The sequence below is a fragment of the Cebus imitator genome, unplaced genomic scaffold (genome assembly GCF_001604975.1).
Source record: "Cebus imitator isolate Cc_AM_T3 unplaced genomic scaffold, Cebus_imitator-1.0 Scaffold449, whole genome shotgun sequence".
Taxonomy (NCBI): domain Eukaryota; kingdom Metazoa; phylum Chordata; class Mammalia; order Primates; family Cebidae; genus Cebus; species Cebus imitator.
Genome location: NW_016107764.1, coordinates 2,642,785 through 2,665,435, shown reverse-complemented (window position 1 = coordinate 2,665,435; position 22,651 = coordinate 2,642,785). Strand labels below are relative to the sequence as shown.

At 59.0% G+C, this 22,651-nt stretch overlaps 1 protein-coding gene across 16 annotated transcripts in view; it reads left to right on the top strand.

Moving 5' to 3' along the window:
* The window catches only part of PLEC (plectin), a 60,616-nt gene that overhangs the window by 8,389 nt on the left and 29,576 nt on the right, over positions 1-22,651 (top strand). For 3 of the 16 annotated variants that reach the window (XM_017511593.2, XM_017511592.2, XM_017511596.2), the window contains exon 1: positions 13,860-13,973. The exons of 6 other annotated variants lie outside the window; for them this stretch is intronic. In XM_017511593.2, the coding sequence (XP_017367082.2) occupies positions 13,928-13,973 (46 nt within the window). In that variant the 5' untranslated portion in view covers positions 13,860-13,927. Of the gene's footprint in view, positions 1-13,859; positions 13,974-16,766; positions 17,445-21,107; positions 21,166-22,651 lie in introns of those variants that run through there. 7 more of the 16 variants (XM_017511586.2, XM_017511585.2, XM_017511584.2 and 4 more) reach the window with 3 other exon arrangements.

The following is a 22,651-nucleotide window of genomic DNA, read 5'->3' as shown; positions in this document are numbered from 1 at the left end:
TCAGCCTCCCGAGCAGCTGGGACTAGAGGTGCGTGCTACCACACCCAGCTAATTTTTGTATTTTTAATAGAGATGGGATTTCACCATGTTGGCCAGGCTGGTCTCAAACTCCTGGCCTCAGCCTCCTTCAGTGCTGGGATTACGGGAGTGGAACACCTCACCTGGCCAGTGGTGTCCTTTGAAGCACGTACATTTTAATTATTATGACTCCAGTTTATCTAAGTTTTTCCTTGGTTGCGTGTGCTTTTGGTGTCATATTTAAGAAGCCATTGTCTAACCCAAGTCATGCAGCTTCACACCAATTTTTTTTTTTTTTTTGAGACAGAGTCTTGCTCTGTCACCCAGGCTGGAGTGCGGTGGTGTGATCTTGGCTCACTGCAATATTGGCCTTCTGGGGGGGTCAAGCGATTCTCCTGCCTCAATCTCCCAAGTAGCTGGGATTACAGGTGTGTGCCACCACGCCCAGCTAATTTTTGTATTTTTAGTAGAGATGGGGTTTCCCCATGTTGGCCAGGCTGGTCTTGAACCTGACATTAAGTGAGCTGCCCCGCCTCAGCCTCCCACCGTGCTGGGATTACAGGCTTGAGCCACCCCCGGCCTGAATTCTTTGATTGTTAATTAATCATCGCCTAGAGTTGTTAACCATTTGCAGCTTTTCTTTTGTGAATTGCCTATTCAGAATTGTGGTTGGCCAGGCTGGTCTCAAACTCCTGCGCTCACACGTAAATGGAATATAGCCCTGTGTCTGGCTTCTTTGACTTGCCATAATGCTTTCAGGGCTGCTCACATGAGCAGAGGAGTTTGAGACCACCCTGGGCAACATAGTGAGACCCCTATCTCTTAAAAAACAAAACAAAATAGCCTCCTAAGCTCAATGGATCCTCCTGCCTTGGCCTCCCAGATTGCTGGGATGACAGGTGTGAGCCGCTGCCGTGCCTGGCGACTACATCTTTTTATGTCAGGGACTTCATCATCTGTGGATTTTGGTATCCGTAGGGAGTCTAGAACCCATTCCCTGCTGATACGATTGTATTCAGCTTAAATTTTGAAGTTGCCTGTGATCAGCACCAGCTCACAGAACAGAACTTCCCAGCTCCTTGAAAGGTCCCCCTGTGTCCCCAGTAGCTGGTCACACCATGGATGGATCTCACACCACGCATCAATTTTGATTTAATTCTGTCTATAGTGTCTTTAGGTATATCAATTTTTTTTTTCTTGAGATGGAGTCTCGCTCTGTTGCCAGGCTGGAGAGCAGTGGCGTGATCTCGGCTCACCGCAACCTCCATTTCCCCGGTTCAAGCAATTCTCCTGCCTCAGCCTCCTGAGTAGCTGGGACTACAGGCGCCCGCCACCACGCCCTGGTAATTTTTGTATTTTTAGTAGAGATGGGATTTCACCTTGTTGGCCAGGCTGGTCCCGAACTCCTGACCTCAGGTGATCCACCTGCCTCGGTCTTGCAAAGTGCTGGGATGACAGGTGTGAGCCACCTTGCCTGGCCAAGTATATCAATTTTTAACATTCACCAGTCTTTTATGATTTCTAGATTTGATGCTATGCTTAAAATGGCCTTCTTTTATAAAAACATCTGCTGAGAGTTGCTTCCAACACTGGTGCATTTTTTTAAACATCTCCATTGTTAATCTTTGTGGAATTTGCTTGGGGCTGAGGCAGAGATGTTCAAGGAAGCTCAGCGTCACACTTGGTGTTTCGCTCACGGGGTCTGGCTGTGGGCTCTTGGGTAACAGCAACGACTGTAAACATCTCCCCTTCCGCCCATCCAGCTTCCTGATTCAGGGGCTGTGTGTCGCTGCACCTCTGTACCCCTGAGCCGAACCCCACCCTGTCCTGTGGCAGGTGTGGCATGAAACATGCATTGTGTGGGAGAGGTAGGTAGACTTGGAGCTGGCTGGACCCCCGCAAGATCCTGGCCTGGTGCCTCCCAAGGAGCAGCTGGAGACCCTGGTGGTGGCAGTGGAGGTGGAGAGCAGCCTGGGGTGGAGGGGATCGCCTGTGACAGAGAGAGCGGAAGAGCCGGAGCTTTGCCTTGGGTGCATAAAATCAGAGATGCCTGTGAGATAGGAATGCATGTGCAGACACCGAGGTGCAGGAAATCCCAGGCTCAGCTGGGGAGGCCAGGCTGGAGGCAATGCTTCGGGGCCAGCACTGGGGCAGGCCTTCAGCCAGAGCTCCGAGTCTGCGGTCCTCCAGAGCTTAGGGGCCTATGAGACGAGGCAGCCAGGAAGCAGGGTAGTGGGCAGCTGTGCAGCAGTCACAGCGAGGGGGCCTGGTGGCTCAGTGAAGGAGGGAGGGGCGTGAGGAAGCAGAGCCTCGTTGGGAGCAGGGTGAGACCTGGATGGTGCTGGGACCAGGTGATGAGGGGGTGTTAGGGACCTCAGTGGGACTGCGTGGGGTGTGGTCAGATTGGATGGGTGATGCCCACATACCCACAGTGGGCAGGGAGCGGTGGGGCTGGGAGAGCAGGGGCCATGGGTCGTGAGGTCAGGGACTCAAAATGGGGCATGGGCCAGGTCATCTGTAGGGGCGGTGGCCTGGCATGATGGCAGACCAGGCAGAAGGGGAGATGGGAACTGCAGTTCAGATGGTGGAAGGAGAGTGCCAGCTGGGCAGACAGAATCCCGTAGCCCTGGGGACATCTGCCCGCAGGGCCTGCTCTCCTCCCTCTCTGCCTCTGCTCTTTGGGAGTCTGGGTCCTGGTTGGCTGCAGAAGAGTCCTCCCAGCTGGTGGTCAGCTCCTGGCCGGGACTGTTGCTGCTACTTCCGGGAAGCAAAGGGGGTCCAGGACCAGGAATGGGATGGGGGTCACCTTGTGTCCCCATGTGGCTCCAGGAGTAGGGGCACACCCAGGGCCAGTGCTGTGGGAAAGGAAGGCCCCAGGACCGCGTCAGCGTGGCTGGCCTGAGTGCGGGTGCTCTTGGGCAGACTGGTGTGTCCGGCGGGCTGGGGCCAAGTGGGACGGTGAGGGTAGGGAAGGCCATCCGCAGGGGCACACGGGGGAGGGGGGCAGGGCTGGGCAGGACTGGAAGTGCGGGTCTGCAGGTGTAGCAGAAGAGGTGTCTTCAGTATCACTCCTCTGTCTTTTGCCTAAGATCAAGTGTGAGGTGTCTGCAGTAAGTGTCTCGGGCGTGGCTTTTACGATTTTTATTCTGCTCTTTTGTGTTTTCAAATGAATGTGTCGTTTGACCTTTCGAAAGTGCATCTCTCTCTTCTTTGGCTACCTGGGAAGCTAACCGAGCAGGCACACAATAGGCCTAAGAGACACGGCTGGATGCCACTGTCATGACGGCCACAAGAATGCATGGTCGCTTGCAGAATACAAATACCCCCAAAGAATGTGCCCTGTTTGAAGTTCCTGTGGCCGCTGTCACGTGTACCGACAAACCTAAAACAACAGGAATGTATTCTCTCATGGTTCTGGAGGCCAGACGTCCAAATTCAAGATGCTGACAGGACCACGCTCCCTCGGAGGCTGCAGGGCAGGCTCTGTTCCTGGCCTCTCTAGCTCCTGTGGCCATCGGCGTGGCTGGGCTCGTGGCCGCACTGCTCCAGCGTTGCCATCCACCCTCACGTGGCCCTCTCCCCTGTGGCTTCTCTTCATCTCTTGTAATACACCCGGCACTGGCTGCAGGCCTCCCCCTAGGTCATCTAGAATGATCTCATCTCAAGGTCCTTGTCTTAATCACACCTGCAAAGACCCTTTTTCCAAATAAAATGCCATTTATGGGTTCCAGAGAATTGTTCATAGATGTATCTTTTGGGGACCCACTACGGTCTGTCCCCTGGCCCCTCAAAATTTATATCTGCCCCACTTCCAAAATCAATGTTTCTTATCCCAACATGTCCGAAAGTCTCAACCTATTGTAGCATCAACTCTAAGTCTAAAATTCCATCAGCTCAGCCGGGCACAGTGGCTCACACCTGTAATCCCAGTACTTTGGGTGGCCCAGGTGGGTGGATCACTTGAGATCAGGAGACCAGCCTGGCCAACGTGGCAAAACCTTGTCTCTACTAAAAATACAAAAATCAGCCAGGCGTGGTAGTGCACACCTATAATCCCAGCTACTCAGGTGTGTGAGGCATGAGACTCGTTTGAACCCAGGAGGTAGAGGTTGCAGCAAGCCGAGATTGTGCCACTGCACTCCAGCCTGGGTGACAAAGCAAGACTCCGTCTCAAAAAATAAATAAATAAAAATTAGCCAGGTGTGGTAGCACCTGGCTTGTAGTCCCAGCTGCTCAGGAGGTAGAGGCAGGAGGATTACTTAACCCTGGAGGCTGAACCCAGGTGACAGAACGAGGCCCTATCTTAAAAAAACAGGAGCAACAACATTTAATCAGCTCAGAAGTCCTGAATCTGAGCACTGAAGCTGTGTCTAAATCAGGTGTTGGTGAGGCTCTGGGTAGGGTCCAGAAGGGGGCACAATTTTTCTCCATCTTTTTAATCGTAAAACTAGAAAGCAAGTTTTATGCCTCCAAACTGCAACGCTGGGTTAGGCATAGATTAGACATCACTATTCCCAAAGGGAGAAATATAAAGGAATGGAGGGGTTGCCAGTCCCACACGAGTCTGAGATCCAGCAGGGTGAATTCCATGAGGCCTCGAGGCCTGGGAAGGCCCTTCTGCGGCTGTGCTCCTCCCTCTGTACCTGCAGCTCTGCTGGCTTCTGCCTCTAGGCCTGAGGCTCTGACCTTGGAGTCATTCTTCCTTTTTCTTGAAGGGCAGCACATGCTTATGGCTGCCGGGGACTGTCATCCTGTTTCTTTCCTGTAGACTTGCAGAAGCCCAGGCCCTTCCTTCATTTCATCCTGTCTCTGTCCCCTTCAATCCAGGTGGACAGTGTTTCTACTGGTACCACATTCTCATAAACCTTCTGGGTCTCCCTTGTATGTCACAGGGAGCCAGGACGTTAGAGAGGAGGGTTCACTCGGCTCCTCCCTGGGTAATCTCGGCTCTATTTCTGGCTTCTGCTGAGACGGGTGAATGGACTGATGACTCACACACCTCGTCTCTCCAGAGATAGCTTTCTCTGCAGAACACACTTTCCTAACAGTGAACCTCCCAACATTACCACTGGCAATCTAAATCAGCTGCACGTATCCCAGATCACCCCTGCTGGTTCCTTTCTGTTTAACAGTTCCTTCCTCAATGTATCTCTTTCTTCCTATACTTCACCATAAGCAGCAAGAAGCAGCCAAGCTGCACCTTCCACACTTTGCTTGGAAATCTTTTCAGCTAAATTTCCAAGTTCATTGCTTACAAGTTCTATTAAGCATGCAACGGTGAACACGATTCAGCCAAGTTTTGCTTCAGTGTAAGAAGCACTTTTCCTCTGCTTTCCAATGATATGTTCCTTGTTGCCTTCCGAGGTCTCACCAGAAGCACCTTTAATACGCATATTTCTACCAACAGTCTGGTCAGACAGGCTAGGCTTTCTTTAATTGTGTGCCTCAAGATGTCCCAGCCTCTGCTTATTACTCAGTTCCAAAGCCACATCCACGTTTTCAGGTACTTGCCACAGTAGCACCCCACTCTTGCTCACTGACTGTATTGACTCCCTGTGATTCCCACAGGGAAGAGTCACAAGCAGAGTGCTCTAAAACAGTAGAAGCAGATCCTTTTACTGCTCTGGAGTCTAGAAGTCAAAATTCCGCCATCGGCAGGTCCACGCTTTCTCCGAAGGCATTGGGAACAGCCGCCCGCCTCTTCCAGTTCCACCGCTTCTTGGCTTGTGGCTGCGTCACACCAGTCCCTGCCTCTGTGTCTCTCCTTGTCTAAAGCCCACCCAGGTAATCCAGGATGATCTCATCTCAAGATCCTTTACTTAATTAGATCTGCAGAGACCCTGTGTCCAAATAAGGCCACATTTATGAGCTCCGGGGACACGGACATGTATTTTGGTGGCCACCATTCAACCTACCACCAGCCGTCCTTCAGGAGTGGGTTAATGTAGAACCTATGTTCCACAGTCATTGTTTTTTTTTTTTTTTTTTTGAGACGGAGTTTCGCTCTTGTTACCCAGGCTGGAGTGCAATGGCGCGATCTCGGCTCACCGCAACCTCCGCCTCCTGGGTTCAGGCAATTCTCCTGCCCCAGCCTCCTGAGTCACTGGGATTACAGGCATGCGCCACCATGCCCAGCTAATTTTTTGTATTTTTAGTAGAGACGGGGTTTCACCACGTTGACCAGGATGGTCTCGATCTCTTGACCTCGTGATCCAACCCGCCTCGGCCTCCCAAAGTGCTGGGATTACAGGCGTGAGCCACCACGCCCGGCACAGTCATTGTTTTAAACAGTGAGTACACTGGGCATGGTGGCACATGCCTGTAATCCCAGCACTTTGGGAGGCTGAGGTGGGAGGATCTCTTGAACGTAGAATGTCAAGGCTGCAGTGAACCTGGTCTACAGAGCAAGACTCTGTCTCAAAAAAATAGAAAAATGAAAAAGCATGCACAGCGTTCTTTAGTGTGTGTTAATTCATCTGTAATTTCATAATTTAACGTTATGAAGTATTTTAGACATATGTAACTTGTTTTACTTAGTGATGCTGATACAGCTTGGACGTGTCTCTGTGACATTAATTTACAATACAGCATTCCTCTGTATGGCAAAACCGATCAATCCTTTCTCATAGGACATTGAGCTTATTATTATTATTTTTTTTAAAGGCGGGGTTTCACCATGTTGGTCAGGCTGGTCTTGAGCTCCCTACCTCAGGTGATCTGCCGCCTTGGCCTTCAAAGTGCTTGGATTACAGGCGTGAGCCACCAGGCCCAACCTATTTTTTTTTTTTTATATTAGAAATGTCTGCAGTGCACAGCACTGTAGCTGGCTCGTCGTGCGTCAACATGACTGGTGTTAAAAATGGAATTTCTGGGGCAAGTGGTTTTCAAAATTTACGCTTTATTTACACCAATATGCCATTTTTTACCGATCGTATTGGCAACAATAAAAAAAATCTGGATTTCAAGGTTCTGTTGGTGAAGCTGTGGGAACCAGGCCAGAGAAAGATTCTGTCAGAGCCACAAATGCAGTGTGTGTCAAAGCAGAAGACGGAGCCGGCCTGGGTGCGCTCAGAGGCTGGCCCCACACGTGCGGCTCTGCGCGGCCAGGGTCAGGTCCCTGTGCAGAGCCGGAGGCCTGCAGCTGCCGGGAGGATGGGAAAGCACGGGCAGAATGGTGCCCGGGAGATTTCACCGTTTGTGTTGAAAGAGAAAACCAAGAATCACATGGTATTTGCTTGCTTTTCTGTAAAGAAATTCTGGAGAAATAAATAGGAAGCCACTAACAGTGATTTTCACATTGCATGTGTGGGTAAGGAGAGGCAGGGAGGAGGAGGGGAGTGAGGCTTGTGTCTTGCTCAGTGTTGGAGTCACATGAATATTTTCTATTCCAACACGATTTTTAGTTTATTTTTTTAAAGTTTAGTGAAGGGAAGAATGTGAACTGTTATAAGTTCTTTTTTTTTTTCTTGAGACAGAGTCTTGCTCTTGTCACCCAGGCTGGAGTGCAGCTCACTGCAACCTCTGCCTCTCAGGTTCAAGTGATTCTCCTGCCTCAGCCTCCTGAGTAGCTGGGATTCTAGGCACACACCAGCACGCCCGGCTAATTTTTGTATTTATAGTAGAGACGGGGTTTCACCACATTGGCTGGGCTGGTTTTCATCTCCTGACCTCAGGTCATCCACCCACCTCAGCTGCCTGCAGTGCTGGGATTACAGGTATAAGCCACCAAACCTGGCCTAAATTCTTTTCTTTTTTTTTGAGATGGAGTCTCACTCTGTTGCCCAGGCTGGTGTGTGCAGTGGCATGATCTCAGCTCAATGCCACCTTTATTTCCTGGGTTTAAGTGATTCTTGTGTCACAGCCTCCCAAGTAGCTGGGATTACAGGTGTGAGCCACCACCCCCGACTAATTTTTGTATTTTTAGTAGAGATGGGGTTTTGCCATGTTGGCCAGTCTGATCTAGAACTCCTGGACTCAGGTAATCTGGCTGCCTTGGCCTCCCAAAGGGCTGGGATTACAGACATGAGCCACCACACCAGGTTTCAGACACAATTTTTAAACAATTTCTAAGTCACTAGCTAGGTCTTGCAGTCCTTTCTCCGAGGGTCGTCTCTGTCGCAGTGCCCAAGTGAGCTGACTCCTCTCAGCTGCCCAGCACCCAGTGTTGAAGCTTCAGACAAGCCACATGGCCTCGCTGTCTGGTGGGGATTTGTGTAATGAGCCTCCTGGGAGCCAGTGGGAGGGTGAGCGGAACTGCGGCCACGTCAGCACGTAGGTCAGCATGGCATCTGCCCACTGGGACCTCTGCATTCCGGACCTGAGCCTGGTCCTGGAGCTGTCCCAGAGCCCCGGCATTCCCGCATCAGCTCTGACCGATTGTCAGTTACCTTATTCCAGAGTGTTTTGTGCTGATGAAGGGTTTTTCCTGCTGCGTTTTCCCAGCTTGTTATTGCTGGCCTAAAGAAATCTCTCGGGTCTTTTAACTGCGTTGGAAGCCAGCCTCTCAACGAACTGTTCTGAGCTCCGGTAAGCAGTGTGTTGAGTTGTTGTGGGTGCCAAGAGGAGGTGCTGACTTGGGTAAATGCTGCCCCGTGTCCTGGCGCTGGACAGAGGGTGCGCCTGCACCGTCCGCGTTCGCCCTCACGTGCCCTCCCCTCAGCAGCCCTGCCTGGCTCTGGGAGGGTGCCACGCTGTGCCACGAGGGGCATTTGTTCTCGTGTTGACAATGTAGTCATCACCCCTGCTTACAATTGCTGGTGTTCATCAAATTTGAGTTACCAGAATTTTTGAGATCAAGACACAGGTTTTCTCCTTTAATCTACTGGTGAGGTCAGCGATATTGACAGGGTTCTCGGAAGCACATCATCCTTGAACTCCAGGAATTCATTCCTTCTCTTGCTCCATGTCTCCTGTGGTGACACCTTTGTGTCTGGTGCCGGGCTGAGGCAGCTGCCCCAGTAGCCCACAGGTGTCTTGGCATTGCAGACCTGAGAGGGAGGGCAGGGGAGCTGCCACGGCCGGGCGAGAAGCCTCTCTGCGGAGGCCTGGCAGGGTCCACCCTGCTGCAGAGGAGCAGGTGCCTGCATGAGGACAGCCTCCGGAGGGCTGCTGTGTGCCCAGCACTTGGAGGTGGGGGCAATGAGGGAGGTTGCCACTGTCCTTGAGGTGAAAAGGTGGTGGCCAGGCCAGGGTGTGGTGGAGCCAGTGGGCACAGGACAGGTGTGAGAGAGATTTTGGAACAATGGGCCCCCTGATGGATGGGTCATGTGGGTGGGACCCAGGACCTTCCCCCCAAATTGGTCTCCAACAGACCCCTGGTCTTGAGATTCTCTTATACTGGGGTTGCAGGGGAGAGAAGAGATGGATGTGGCTTGGAGAGGTCACCCCTGTGCCTCCTGGGCCCTTACTGGGACCCCCCCAGGAGCCCCGGTGGGCATCTAGACCAGCAGTGGCGGCCCTGGACCCCAGAGGTCCTGCGGGGTGGCCTGCCTGGCTGAGCTCGCCCTGAGCCCTACTTTGCACAGGGTGGCCTCCAGAGCATGGAGGCCCTCCTCCCGCCCCAGTCCCACAGCATCCACAGAGGCGGGGCCGTCGCTGGGCCAAGGCTGCTGAGCAGAGGCCTGGGGCAGGTGAGGTGGCTCCTGCAGACCTGCTGCAGGCTTAGGTTGGGTGCAGAGCAGGGCGCTATGCGTCGGAGGGCTGGGTGTGTGCAGGATGTATCTGTGGCGGGTTTCGCTGGGCCTGGTCTCCCTGGGGCTATTGCGGGGGGCCCCAGGTGGAGGTGTCTGCCTGTCACAGATTGCGTCTGCATGGGATCACTGGGTCAAGGCCCACTGGCCTGCTCCAGCACCACCAGAGAGCGCTAGCAGGGCCGGCTGCCATGGGTCTAGGGGCTGGGTGGGTAGGTGGGTGTGAAGACTGGGGGCAAAGCTGGGGACAGGCATGGTGGTGGTGGGCAGGGCCTCCGGAGTGGGCCCATCCCATGTGCGGGTATGGTGTGGGGACGAGGCTGGACCCCTTCTTGGCCTGGGCCTCTGGCCCGGGCAGCCAAGGCCTCAGGGGACTGGTGAACAGGGGGCTGCTCTGTGCCCAGACAGAGGGGTTGGGAAGGAGGGAGGGCTTATCTGTGGTGCCTGGGCTCAACCTCAGTCCCGGGGTCCCCAGTGGGGTGGAGAATTTGCAGGAAGCTTCAAGAGGATTTGGCTTTGCTCAGGGTGTGAGATCTGGCCAGGTGACCTGATGACACCCCAGCTGGGCATGGGAGCTGTGCTGGGTTTGACCAGCAGAGCAGAAGCTAGAGGTAAGGGTTTTCCGGTGGCACTGGTGCTGGCGAGCCTGGCTGCAGCCTCGGGGTCCTTCCAGTTCACAGACCTGGACACACAGACCCATGTGCTTCTTCAGCAAGACTCGTCTGTGATCCGTGAATTGGTTGCAGAGGCCCAGAGCAATGAGATCTCCTGGGCAGTGGCTGGAGCTTTGCTTCCCACGCTCCAGAGCTGCATCCCCAGGGTGTGCTGCTTCCTCTACCCCGGCTCCCTTTCCTCCCTGCTGCCTAAATCTCTTGCTCACGGGCCCTTCACTGCCAGCCCGGGACCTGCCTGTCCTGTTGAAATCCGCGGCTACAGCTCTGTCTCCAGGCGTCCCCGTCCTGGCTGCAACCACCTCCACATTCTCGGGGGTTGCCTGGACTTGTTTTCTCTGCATCAGGGCCTTAATGCCTGTGGCCCCTCTTCCTGTGCTGGCTCTCTGCAGCCTGTCCCCACATAGCTGTCCCTTCCTCTGGGAAGCCTGTGCCGGGAAGGAACCACAGAGCTGACTAATGTGCAGCTGTCTGAGCCGTTCCCAGGGTCATCGCGGCCACCCCCACTTCCAAGGCTGCACCATGTGGCCACTGTTCCAGGCAGGCTGGGCTGGGCAGCCTCAGGGGCTCCTTCACGGGACCTTACAGCTGCTGCAGCTTGTCTATAAACCTCTGGCTGCAGGTGACCACAGGTGACCATGGTGGCCACTCACAGGTGGGCAGCTTAACTTGAGGGGGTACGTGGAAGGCAGAGTCACTACATGAAAACCTGGTGTGTTCCTTCTCTGAACAGCTGTGTGCCCTCACCTTCTCGTTAGCTTAAAACTATAATCCTATTTTTTTGTTTTTGAGTCAGTCTTGCTGTTTCCCCGGCAGGAATGCAGTGGTGCGATCATGGCTCGCTGCAGCCTTGAGTGGATCCCAAAGAGCTGGGACCACAGGTGCACAGGCCACCATGTCAGGCTCGTTTGTTAGCTTTTGCAGAGACAGCGTCTCGCCGTGGTGCCCAGACTGGTCCTGAACTCCTGGGCTCAAGTGATCCTCCTGTCTCAGCGTCTGAAAGTGCTGAGCTACCACACCTGTCCAATCTTATAATATTAAATTTTATGCATTTTAATCTTTAAAAGAAAATCTCCCTGGCTGGGCACTTCGGCTCGTGCCTGTGATCTCAGCACTGTGGGAAGCCAAGACGGGTGGATCACCTGAGGTCAGGCGTTCGAGATCAGCCTGATCAACGCTGCAAAACCCCGTCTCAACTGAAAATACAAAAATTAGCCGGGCGTGGTGGCGTGCATCTGTAGTCCCTGCTACTCAGGAGGCTGAGGCAGAGAATCGCTTGAACCCAGGAGGCGGAGGTTGCAGTAAGCCAGGATCACGCCACTGCACTCCAGCCTGGGCGACAGAGTGAGACTCTGCCTCAATAAAACGACGAAACAAAACCGAACAAAAAAACTCCCTAGGCTGAGGAAAATTTTTATGCATTAAATTAAAAACATTGATCCAGACCAGGCAGCGTAGCTCACACCTGTAATCCCAGCACTGGGAGGTGGGAAGATGGCATGAGCCCAGGAGTTTGAGACCCGCCTGGGCAACACAGAGACAGACCGTCTGTATAAAAAAGTAAAAAATTAGCTGGGAGTGGTGGTGCACGCCTACAGTCCCAGCTACCCAGAAAACTGAGGGGGGAGCATTGCTTGAACCCAGGAGGCTAGGGCCGCCATGAACTGTGATTGAGCCACTGCGTTCCAGCCTGGGTGACAGAGTGACACGTCGTCTCAAAAAAAACCCAAAACAAAAACAAACCAGCAGTTTTTTTTAATGTGTAAGTTTTTAGATCTATTTATAAATATCTGTCAGTTTCACTTGGGGTTTAATAAGGAAGCAGTATTCACTTGCAGGCCAAATTTAGGTTTATCCAGATACAGCTCAGTAAAACATACCTAGGAATTTAGCAGTGGCACAGTCTCGGCTCCCTGCAATCTCCGCCTCCTGGGTTCAAGTGACTCTTGTGCCTCAGCCTCCCGAGTAGCTGGGACTACAGGCGCGCACCACCATGCTGGGCTAATTTTTGTATTTTTAGTAGAGATGGGGTTTTGTCATGTTGGCCAGGCTGGTCTCAAACTCCTGACCTCAAGCGATCCACCTGCCTCAGTCTCCCAAAGTGCTGGGATTCCAGGTATGAGCCCCCGTGCTTGGCCCGGAATTGTATTTTAATTCCTCACTTCACCATTTTCCCTAAGTTTGCCAACTGGTATTTCCTGAGACTCCCCACACCCTGAGACTGGCTGAGTCCCAGGGAAGGCAGGGATAGGCGGAGACCCCAGAACTGCTGGGTCTGCAGCACAGGTGGGGCTGGCTCCTGGCTCTTTGCCCGTTAGCTTGTATCTGTGGGAGCTGCCGGCCTGGATCCTGGGTCATGGTCACGTCCTCCATGCCAGCCCCATGCTGGTACACAGCGAGTCTGTTTGTACGAGGGGAGGGGCTTGTGGGTGAAGGGAGGGGAAGGACCTGGCTGAAGACTGAGGCAGGCTGGTCACATCTTGTGGAGGCCATCCTGCCCTGCACTGCCCAGCACGATGGACTGGGGTGGGGCGAACCCCGGGGCCAGTGTTGAAGGGGTGCCCATGGTGGGGGCAAGGCCCAGGCATTCCTCCGTGACTTCCTGCGTTGCAGTGAGTGAGGCAGGGCCGACCTCACCCTGCCAGTGCAACCTGCTCCCCCAGGGGTGGGCAGGGACACAGTACTCCTGCGGGCTGAGGAGGCTGACCCTATTGGCCATAGGGGTGGTTGGATCAGAGCAGCTGCAGAGGGTCCCTGGTGGTCATGGGGGGGTGGTGGGGGTGGGATGGAGCCGCAGTGTCATCCTGGTGACAGTGGAGATGCTGGCGAGTGTGCATACTGAGGAATGCAGCCAGCAGGACCTGTGGGGCTGCCTATGGGCATCCTGAGGCTGGGTGGGAGAGGCAGAGGCCAGGGTGCAGGTTGGACCTGTCGTCTTGGGGCCAGTGGAGAAGGTGCTTGGCCCAGGGCTACGTGTAGGGAAGACACCCCCAGGAAGGGGCACACCGCTGGGGCCGGGGAGGTGGGAGGTGGCCATCCAGGGTCCTGGGGGCTTGATCTCAGCAGCCTGCCAGTCCAGGCACTGGAGTTGGGCCGGCTGAGGAGGTCACTGGGAGATCTGGAAGGGTGAGTGTCTCCTGCAGGGCATGGGTGGTGGCTTGGAGGGCCTTGAACCTGTGTCCTGCAGAACGTTCTGAGCAGGGCTCTTGGCAGCGGACGCCGGGGTGCTGTGGGGTGGGCCGGGGGCTGTGGATCTGTGGGGTGGGCCGTCCCAGCGCTCCTGGACCCGGCCTGGTGACCTAGCAGTCTGGCTGGGGTTGACGGGGTCTCGCGCCCCAGAACAGCCGGCCGGGAGGGAGGGGTGTGGCCCCGAGCATGCGCCCGGGCGGCCCTGTCCGGCTCATTGATCAGCTGAGGCCCCGCCCCCGGCCCGCAGGCCCCGCCCCCGGCCTCCGGGCTCCTCCCCCGGCTGCGGCGCTGGCCTGGGCAGTGCGGTGCGGGGCTGGACTGCCCGGCGGTGGCACTGCCGCCCTCAGCCCCGGCGCAGGCATGGACCCCTCGCGAGCCATCCAGCACGAGATCAGCTCCCTCAAAGGTGCGGTCCCGGGGCCGGGCCCGAGCCGGGGGGCGCGGACCACACAGGGACCTCTGGCCGGCCGCAGCGCACGCGGGGTGGCGGGCAGGGTCTGCCACCCCGGGGCAACATTGCGGGTCGCCGAGCCGCAGACTCGCCCCCAGCCTCGCCCCGCTCGGGGCTCCCCCACCTGGCTCGGGGTCCTCCGGGGCTGGCTCCAGCGGCTCCGCGGCCCTGCAGGAGCGTCGGGGGCGGGGCAGCCGCAGCGGCGGGGCCGGGACTGGGTGGGAGCTCAGCCTTCACGGGGGTCGGCCCCGCTCCCCGCCCGAGGTTGCCGCCCACAGCCTGGCGTCCGGGGGGCGGGGTGCTGGTGGGGGGACCCCTGTGCAGAGGCGCCCGGCGGGCTGGCTCCGGGCAAGTCCACACTGCGGCGCTTTGTCCTGGGTTGCGGTGGGGGGGCCGGGGGCTGCCCAGAAGCTCTGACTGGTTGCTCTGGAAACCCGAAGGGGCCTGGAGTGGGGGGAGAGGGGCCGCCGGGTCACACCCCCGGGCCCTCCCAGTGCTGAGTCGGCTCGCGCTTCGGTTCCCACAGGGTGGGGGCGGGGCCGCAGCTTCTACCCCGGGGTCTGGGGGGGGGCAGGGGTGTGTGTGTCGCCNGGGGCCGCAGCTTCTACCCCGGGGTCTGGGGGGGGGGGGGGGGGGGGGGGGGGTGTGTGTCGCCAGGCGGGGGGGGGGGGGGGGGGCGCGTGCCGCAGGGGGGCGTGTGCGGAGCTGGCGGGGCAGCCGGGGACGTTCTGCTCCGGGCTCCTCCCTGCGGCCTCCTTTCCCGCCTGCAGCCCCGCGCGGTGGGAGGGAGGGGGAAGGGGGAAGGGGGGAGGGGGGAGGGGGAGGGAGGGGGTTCCACCGGGCCCCGCCCCCTCTCTGCGGGGGAGCTGCCGCCCTCTCCGCCTCCCGAGCCAGCTTGGGGGAGGCGGGGCAGGGCGGGCTGGCGGGTCAGCGGGGTTCAGGCTGAGCACCCCTGCAGGGCTGCGTCGGAGACACCCCGAGTCCGCGAGACCTTCCCTGGGTGTGCCTCAGGGTCATTTTGGGGCAGTGTGGGTATCATGGGCGATGCCTATATTTGTTTGGTAGGGCGCTTGCAGATTGGGGGGGTTAGGTGGGGGAATCTTGCCAGGAAGATGCGGCGGGCCGCGTGGGGGGCGCTGAGGGACACCCCAAGGGTCGGGACCTCTGTGGGCACAGGGCTGGGCAGGCTTAGACCCAGCTGGTTTGTTCCCAACGCCACAGCCCTGGTGGGTGGAGGGTCCGCAGGTGCTGGGGGGCCAAGGGGTGTGACCGCTTTGGTCCCACATCTTCCTGAGCCTCACCTTCTGGGGCTGGCCTCCTCCTGGCTGGGTTTGGGTTCAGAGGAAGGGAGAGCCGCGTGGTAGCGAGCTGGGCCTGCCGGAGGGCTGTGGGCACAGTGGCTGTGCCTTCCGAATTTCCCCGCCACCACACACTTCTGTGCACGCAGGCGTGTGTGTGTGTCTGTGTGTGTGCGTGTGCGTGTGTGTGTCTGTGTTTGGAGCCTGCACCGTGGCGCCATGGCGACGGCCCCATAAACCCGCCCCCACAAGCTTCATGCTGGCCGCCTGCCCGCGGCTGGCCAGCGCCTCCTACCTCGGGATCCCCCCTCCCCCCCTGCCCTATTTATAATCAGTTCCCGGGTTTGCCGTGCTTGGTGGGAAGGGGTGTGTCAGCTTGGGGCGAGCAGGGATCCAGGTGGGGGTCCCTGGAGCACAACGTGGGACACTGGGAATGTTGGGTGGGGTTCCCATGCCTGGACCCTCAGTGGGGGCGGTGGGAGGCGGTGTGACGCTGGGTGTGGCTGGGCCAGGCCTGCAGGGCCTCACAAGGCTGTTTCCTCTTCCCTTCCCTTGGGCCCTGGCTGTCTCCTGGCGTGGCATTCTCCCACTCTGCAGCCATCCATTTGGCTCACAGACAGGCATTTGGGCTGCCCAGGGTGGGCGTCTGTGGGTAGTAAGGACTTGGTGACCCTGATTCCCTGTGGCAGCTGGGAGTCTCTGGCCTCGGACAGCTGGGTTGGAGGTGGGGGTGGATAGAGGCGCCTCTCAGAGCCTTCTAGCTGGTGCTCTGCTCAAAGGGCTGTGGGCTTGGAGCGGCCACCCCTAATCTGGCCTGGAACGGGAAGTGTTAACCTGGGTGGCCACCGCCTCTAAGCCTGCTGTGTGGAGGTGGGGGTCTGCCAGTTTGCCTGCCTGATGGACAGCAGCAACGGTGCCTGCAGCCCGCCCGCCCATGTGCTCTGGCAGCTGCCCCCCGCCACCCCCCATGGACTTCCTCCCCCAAGACCCCAGCTTCTTCCCCAGGCTCTAGTTCTCCCAGCTCAAGCCTCTCATCCCTCCAGGCCCGGCAGCCCAGCACCCGCCTTCAGATCCCTGTGAAGCCAGAGCCCACGCCCTGCCGAGGACCCCTCCTCAGCCCCGCTGCCTGCTCTGCCACCCTCTTTAGACTCTTAGACTCTGTCCGCCCCCACTCGCCCCAGCACAGTCTTAGGGACTTTGAAGGATGTGTTTAGAACCTGATGTCATTTCTGACGTTGGAGCCCTGGGGCCTGGTGGGGGAAGGGGCAGCTGTGGAGGTGGCGCTGCCTCTTGGGGTGCCCCCCACTCTGCAAGGGCCCCTTGGCTGTGGGTGGGAGGGGCCGCCGAGCTGCTGAGTCAGAGGGGGCCGGCCCGGCGTCCTGGAGGAGGGCGGGCAGCCGGCAGTGCCGGCAGGGATTGCACAGAGCCCCAGGAGCCGCGCAGCCGGGAGTCTGCGCCCTCCAGCTCAGCGCCCCAGCCTTCCTGCCCTGCCGCTGGACGCTGCCGCACCCTCCCGTAGTGCCGGAGCCTCGTGCAGCCTTCTCAAGGTGTCCTGCCCTCTGCCTTCGCCCCTGCGCTGCCCTCCCAGCTCCAGCAGCCATGGTGGCCGGCATGCTCATGCCACGGGACCAGCTGCGGGCCATCTATGAGGTGCTCTTCCGCGAGGGCGTGATGGTGGCCAAGAAGGACCGGCGGCCCCGTAGCCTGCACCCCCATGTGCCTGGCGTCACCAACCTGCAGGTCATGCGTGCCATGGCATCCCTGCGGGCACGGGGCCTGGTCCGTGAGACCTTTGCCTGGCGCCACTTTTACTGGTACCTCACCAATGAAGGCATTGCCCACCTCCGCCAATACCTGCACCTGCCGCCGGAGATCGTGCCCGCCTCTCTGCAACGTGTGCGCCGCCCCGTCGCCATGGTGATGCCCGCACGCCGCACCCCACAGGTGCAGGCTGTGCAGGGTCCCCTGAGCTCCCCACCCAAACGGGGGCCACTGCCTGCGGAGGAGCAGCGGGTCTACCGCCGGAAGGAGCCTGAGAAGGTGTCACCTGAGACCCCTGTGGTGCCTGTCACCACCCTGGGGACCCTGGCCAGGCCCGGCCCAGAGCCTGCCCCTGCTCCAGCCACAGGTCAGCTGCACCCTGACCCCAGGTCATGAGGGGTGGAAAATGGAGGTCTGGTTGTCGTTCCTTCGGACCTAGGCCTGGGTCATAGTGGTCAGTGGGCGTGCTGAGTGTCACTCACACCAGCAGGTGGCCCCCCTGCCCGAGGGTGTGGGGTGCGCTTGCCTGTGGAGCCACGTGGCTCCTCCTCCTCGGATGGGGACCTTGGGGTGTCTAGACCAAGGAGGAGCCTGTGGCTGATGCCAGCGCCTCCCCAGGCACACTCCGGGGCGCCCCCTGCCTTCTCTCCAGCACTGCCCTTGCCTTCCCCCCACGCCTCCTCCCCTGTCCCAGTGACCTGTCTGCCTGGAGGCCCCTTCGGCGCTGAAATGGGGTGTTTGAGGAGGTGCTGGCGCCGGTCATGGGTGGTCATGCTCCAGCACGTGGCCTGGCCGCCTCCCCTGCCGCAGTGGTTGATGGTCAGGCTTGCTGTTGCACGGAGCGCCTAGTGTGACCAGTAACAGTGCTTGGCCAGCTTGGGCTTGGTGGTGGCTGGGGACGGCCCTGCGCAGGATGGGGAGAAGCACAGGGTCCAGGCAGGAGGCTCCTCCACCAGGGCAGAGGCCAGGCTGTGCTGTGGCATGTGCTGGCCTAACTGGGGGCCTAGATAAGCCCTTCCTGGTACGAACCAGGTCCCACAGGGCAAGACAGGTCCTGTCATCCCAGAGGCTTCCAGAGACCCCTTGCTCTGTACCTTCTCTGTGGCCTCCCTCTGTCCCCAAGCACCTGTGCCAGCAGGACCCAGGTGGGCAGATGTGTTCCCTGCAGCCTGAAGCTCACACACACACTGGAGCGCTCCGCCCTCAGCGCCGTGCCAGCTCAGGAGGGCCCTGGCCCCCAGCAGAAGGCCGGCCTGGCCCCACCTCCCTCTCTGGGGCTGGCACTTGGGGAGCAGCCTGCTGTCTCCAGCTGAAGAAGGGGGCCTGGGGAGGGGCTCTTGGGGTGGGCAGGAGTTTGCCCGAGGTGTGGGGGAGGCCAGGGGAGGCCCAAGGTTGGGGCACAGCTGCCCTCGAGGGGTGCCAGGCAGATCCCTGGTGCTGGTCAGGCTGGGGTGAGTTGGGCTTGTTGGGGGCTTGCCTTGAGCTCGTTTGGGGGGATCCATGAGGCTGTGGGGTGGAGGCTGGCCCCCCTCCTGGCTCTCTTCCCAGCCTTGGGCAGGTCTTGCGGCCTCTCCACCTCCTCTCTAAATGGGCGACATGTCTCCTGGAGGAGGCATGAGACAAAGACCGTTTGGCCAGGTGTGTAGTCCAGGCCCCAGCCCATGGGGCCTTTCTGCTGGCTTCTCTCCCTCCCCCCGACACTGCTGCCCACCCACCTCCAGCCGTTTGGCAGCCCAGCCTCCTCATGCTCAACTCCTGGGTGTGGTGACTGGGAGCCCTTCCCCTCCTTTTTTCTCCTTCCTTGTCCATGGCTGGGCTGGGCCAGCTTGGCGGGCAGCTGGCGGCAGGGCCAAGGGTGGGGGGGCTGGGTGTGGCCACAGCGGGCAGAGCGGAGGGCACCCCTCCCCGATGGAGGTGACTCAGTCCCCCCGAAGCCACAGCCACCGGCGGCAGCTCAGAGTTTCCAACAGGAAGCGAGCTATAACTCCGGGATGAGTCAGGGCCAGCAGGCTCAGACCCCTCTCCCCTCAACTTCACGGCTGAGCGTGGGGATAGGAAGCTAGGGGAAGGACGGGGCTCAGATGTGGGGTGTGGCAGAGGGCCAGGGCTTGGCCTCGGGCAGTGGCAGGGGTCATGATGGCCCTGCATACAGGCCGGAGCAGTTCTGAGGATACCCGAGACCATGGACTTCTCTGAGTTTTAAAGTGACCAAGCCGTGAGCTGCCCTGCCCTTCCCTTCCCCGCTGCACAGCCCCTCTGAAGCTGGCAAAAAGCAGGGTCAGAGCTCGTGGGCCAACTGTGCTAGTCCACGATGGCTCTGTCAGGTGGGCTGCCCCTCTCCATCCAGCGCTGGCTGGGGAGCACCAGCTGTACCCCTGCGGTGAGGCCCTGCCCTCTCTGTGCCCTGGCGGTCTGCTTGTCCCTGCTAGTGGCACATCTGTGTGGGAAGCCATCTGTCCATCTGCTCGTCTAGCCATGCACAGGCCAGGGCCATACCCAGACGGAGCCCCTGCCCCAGGGGGGCCCAGATGTGTGGGGTGAACTGGGTGAGGAGAGAGCGATAGGAAGGTGGCTTCAGACGCAATCAGGGAGGGCTGTCTCAGGAGGTGCCTGCCCTGCCAGGAGCAGCCCAGAGAGGGACAGAGGGAGGCTGGATGGCCAGAGGGAGAGGACTCATGGGAAGGCCCTGGGCCTGTGGCAGGGAGTTTTGGTTGCTTGGTGTGGTGGGAAGTTGTTGGAGCAGGTTTTATATGTGAGTTTCATTTACATTTCAGTTTTATTTTATTTTATTTATTTTTTTGAGATGGAGTCCTGCTCTGTTGCCCAGGCTGGATTGCAATGGTGCAGTTTTGTCTCACTGCAACCTCCGCCTCCCGGGTTCAAGCGATTCTCCTGCCTTGGCCTCCTAAGTAGCTGGGATTACAGGCATGCCCTACCATGCCTAGCTCATTTTGTATTTTTTATTAGAGATAGGGTTTCTCCATGTTGTTAGGCTGGTCTCGAACTCTTGACCTCAGGTGATCCACCCGCCTTGGTCCCCCAGAGTGCTGGGGTGCCAAGCCATAATTTACATTAATTTACATAATTTACATTTCAAATAGTGTTGCTTTGCCTGGCTCAAAATTCAGAAGGAACCCAGGATTGTGTGGAGGAGACGCCAGCTGAGTGCTGTCCACCCACAGCACCGAGAGCTGCTTCCCACAGGAACGAGCAGGGGCCGGCGCAGCCGCCACCACTTCCCCTCCCCATGGAGGATGCATGCCTGTGCCTCGACCTCTCCACTTGGCCCTCTGTTGCCCTGCGTCAAGGGGGCTCCTGGAGGTGGCCCGGCTGCCTTGCCCTTCTTCACAGCCGCATGGTGTCCTGGGTGGAGGCGGACTGTGGCCTGGCCAGCTCTCCACAGGTATCACTGGCTTGGCCGAGTCACCTGTTTGTGGGATTTCTGTCGATCACAGGCAGGTTTCTAAGTGCAGTTAATGGCGGGATTTGATTTGTGCTTCATCGGTCCACAAGCAGCTAGGTGAAGGTGTGGAGAGGGGAGACAGGAGGTGTCACAGTCGCCCCTGGACACAATGCCTGGGAGGACTCAGGTGGAGGAAGGGACCACCTTTGGGGCTGAGGAATGTGGGTCTCAGCGAGTGGGGTGGGGTGAACAGTTGGGGCACTGCTCCCACATGGCTCACAAATTGCCACTGGGCACATGGATGCCTGGAATGTGGGTGGGAGGGTGGGTGGGGTTGCAGGGTGGGGTCTGCTGGGCGGGGCAGGCACAGCAGGGAAGACCCATGGGCTGGGGCCGGAGGGCTCTCTGGGATTGCAGGCAGGCCAGCCCCCTGCACCCCCAGGCGGGTCTGCTGGGCTGGTCTGACCCGTCAGTCTGCTGGGTTTCAGCTCCGTCAACTGACTAAGGGGTGGCTGTGAGGAGGAGCCGCCGTTCCCAGGGCACAGTGGGCCTGGCCCTCCCTCCGCTTCCCACCCCTTCCCTCCTTCCTGCCCGGCCTTCCTCCCTGCCGGCTCCCGGAGCAGCCTGGCCTGTGCAGCAGCCATGGACAGGTACAGCATGGAGGAGCTGATACAGCTGGGCCAAGGTAGGGCAGGCAGAGCTGGAGGCTGTGGGAGGCAGGGGAGGGGAGCCAGGGACCAAGGCCTCTGGCTGTGCAGGGCCACGAGGGGCCGGGGCTGCTCCTGGCAGACCTGTCTCTTCCCGCTGCCCACAGTTCTGAGACGCCAGAATCTGGGATGCAGGGATAGGCCCGGCCCCCTCTCGGAGCTGCCCCAGGGCCGTGTATGATGTGTCCTGGACCACGGGCCCTGTCCTGGCTCAGTGGAGTGGCAGAGGAACTGCCCCCTGCCAGCCTGGGGCACTCCTGCATCCAGGAGCTGGTTCTCACCCAGGCTGTTGAGTCACAGGCTCCTCGGAGACTTCCCTGGCCTGAGGTGGGGAGCGGGCTGAAACGTCCGGCCTGCCGGCCCCTGCCCACTGCTGGCCGGATGCCGTCCTGGGCTCAGCTGGGAGTTGGGCCCTCTCTGGCGTGCCTTTGGGGCAGCAGGTGTCCCTGACCCTCAGGGCTGCCTGGGGGCCACCCCAACCCCTGGCCACCCAGAGCAGGCCCCTGCAAACGTTTCCCTCAGCAGCACCTTTTGAAGTGTGGGGCTGGAGAGCAGGAGGCTGGGGTGGGCCCACCTGGCCCCAGCCCTCTTGTCGTTGAGCTCCCCAGCATGGACCAGGGTGCCCTGCCCAGTGGCCGGGGCCAGGCTGGTTCTCTGTGCCTTGCTGTGGGCTGAGGTGACTACACTGGAGGCCACCTGGGCTCAGAACCGTGTGCGGGATGTTGGGTGGCGCCTCAGGCTCCTTGTCTGTATGACGCATTCGTGGTACAGGACTTCATGGGGCTCGCTTAGGGTTCCATGTGGTGCCAGTGGAAGTGTCAATGTGCATTCTGCTGGGCCTCAGGCGTACCCAGCAGACGAGGGTCCAGGGTGAGAGGAGCGGAACCATGTGCGCCCCACGTCCTGCTTCCCCGGCCGCACTACAGGATGTGTATGCTACGAGCCTGCCTGTGGCTGAACTCTCTGACCCAGGCCTTCTACAGAGCAGGGCTTCGGGGCTCCTGGGTGGAGCCAGGCCCAAGAGGGGTGACCCCATCCCAGATGCCCCAGGACCCCAGGAGAGGCCTGAGGCTGGAGGCGCCCCCTGTGCTCTGGGGCAGGCACTTGCCTGGGTGGCTAGAGCCCTGATTTCGGGCTGCTGGGTCCCAGGCCTGTGCGTGACCTTGGGGCAGCTGTCCCGGCCACCGGTGGGGCCAGGTGCTGCCTTGAGTGACCTGCGCAGGGCCCTCTGGGAGAATGGGCAGCCTCTCCTCTTGGCCTTTGTGGCCTTTCCAAGAGCACCCCCCAGGTGGGCAGGGACTGCAGGGACATGAGCCCACGACCCCCACCCCCCACCCCCTGTTCTATTAGAGCCCCTGCGGGAGCTGGGGGACCGAGGTGTCAGGTGGCACTGCCCAGCCAGACCCGACTGCCGCAGGGCCTGGGTGCCCTCGAGCCGTGCGTCATGTTCTAAGTCTGGGTGGT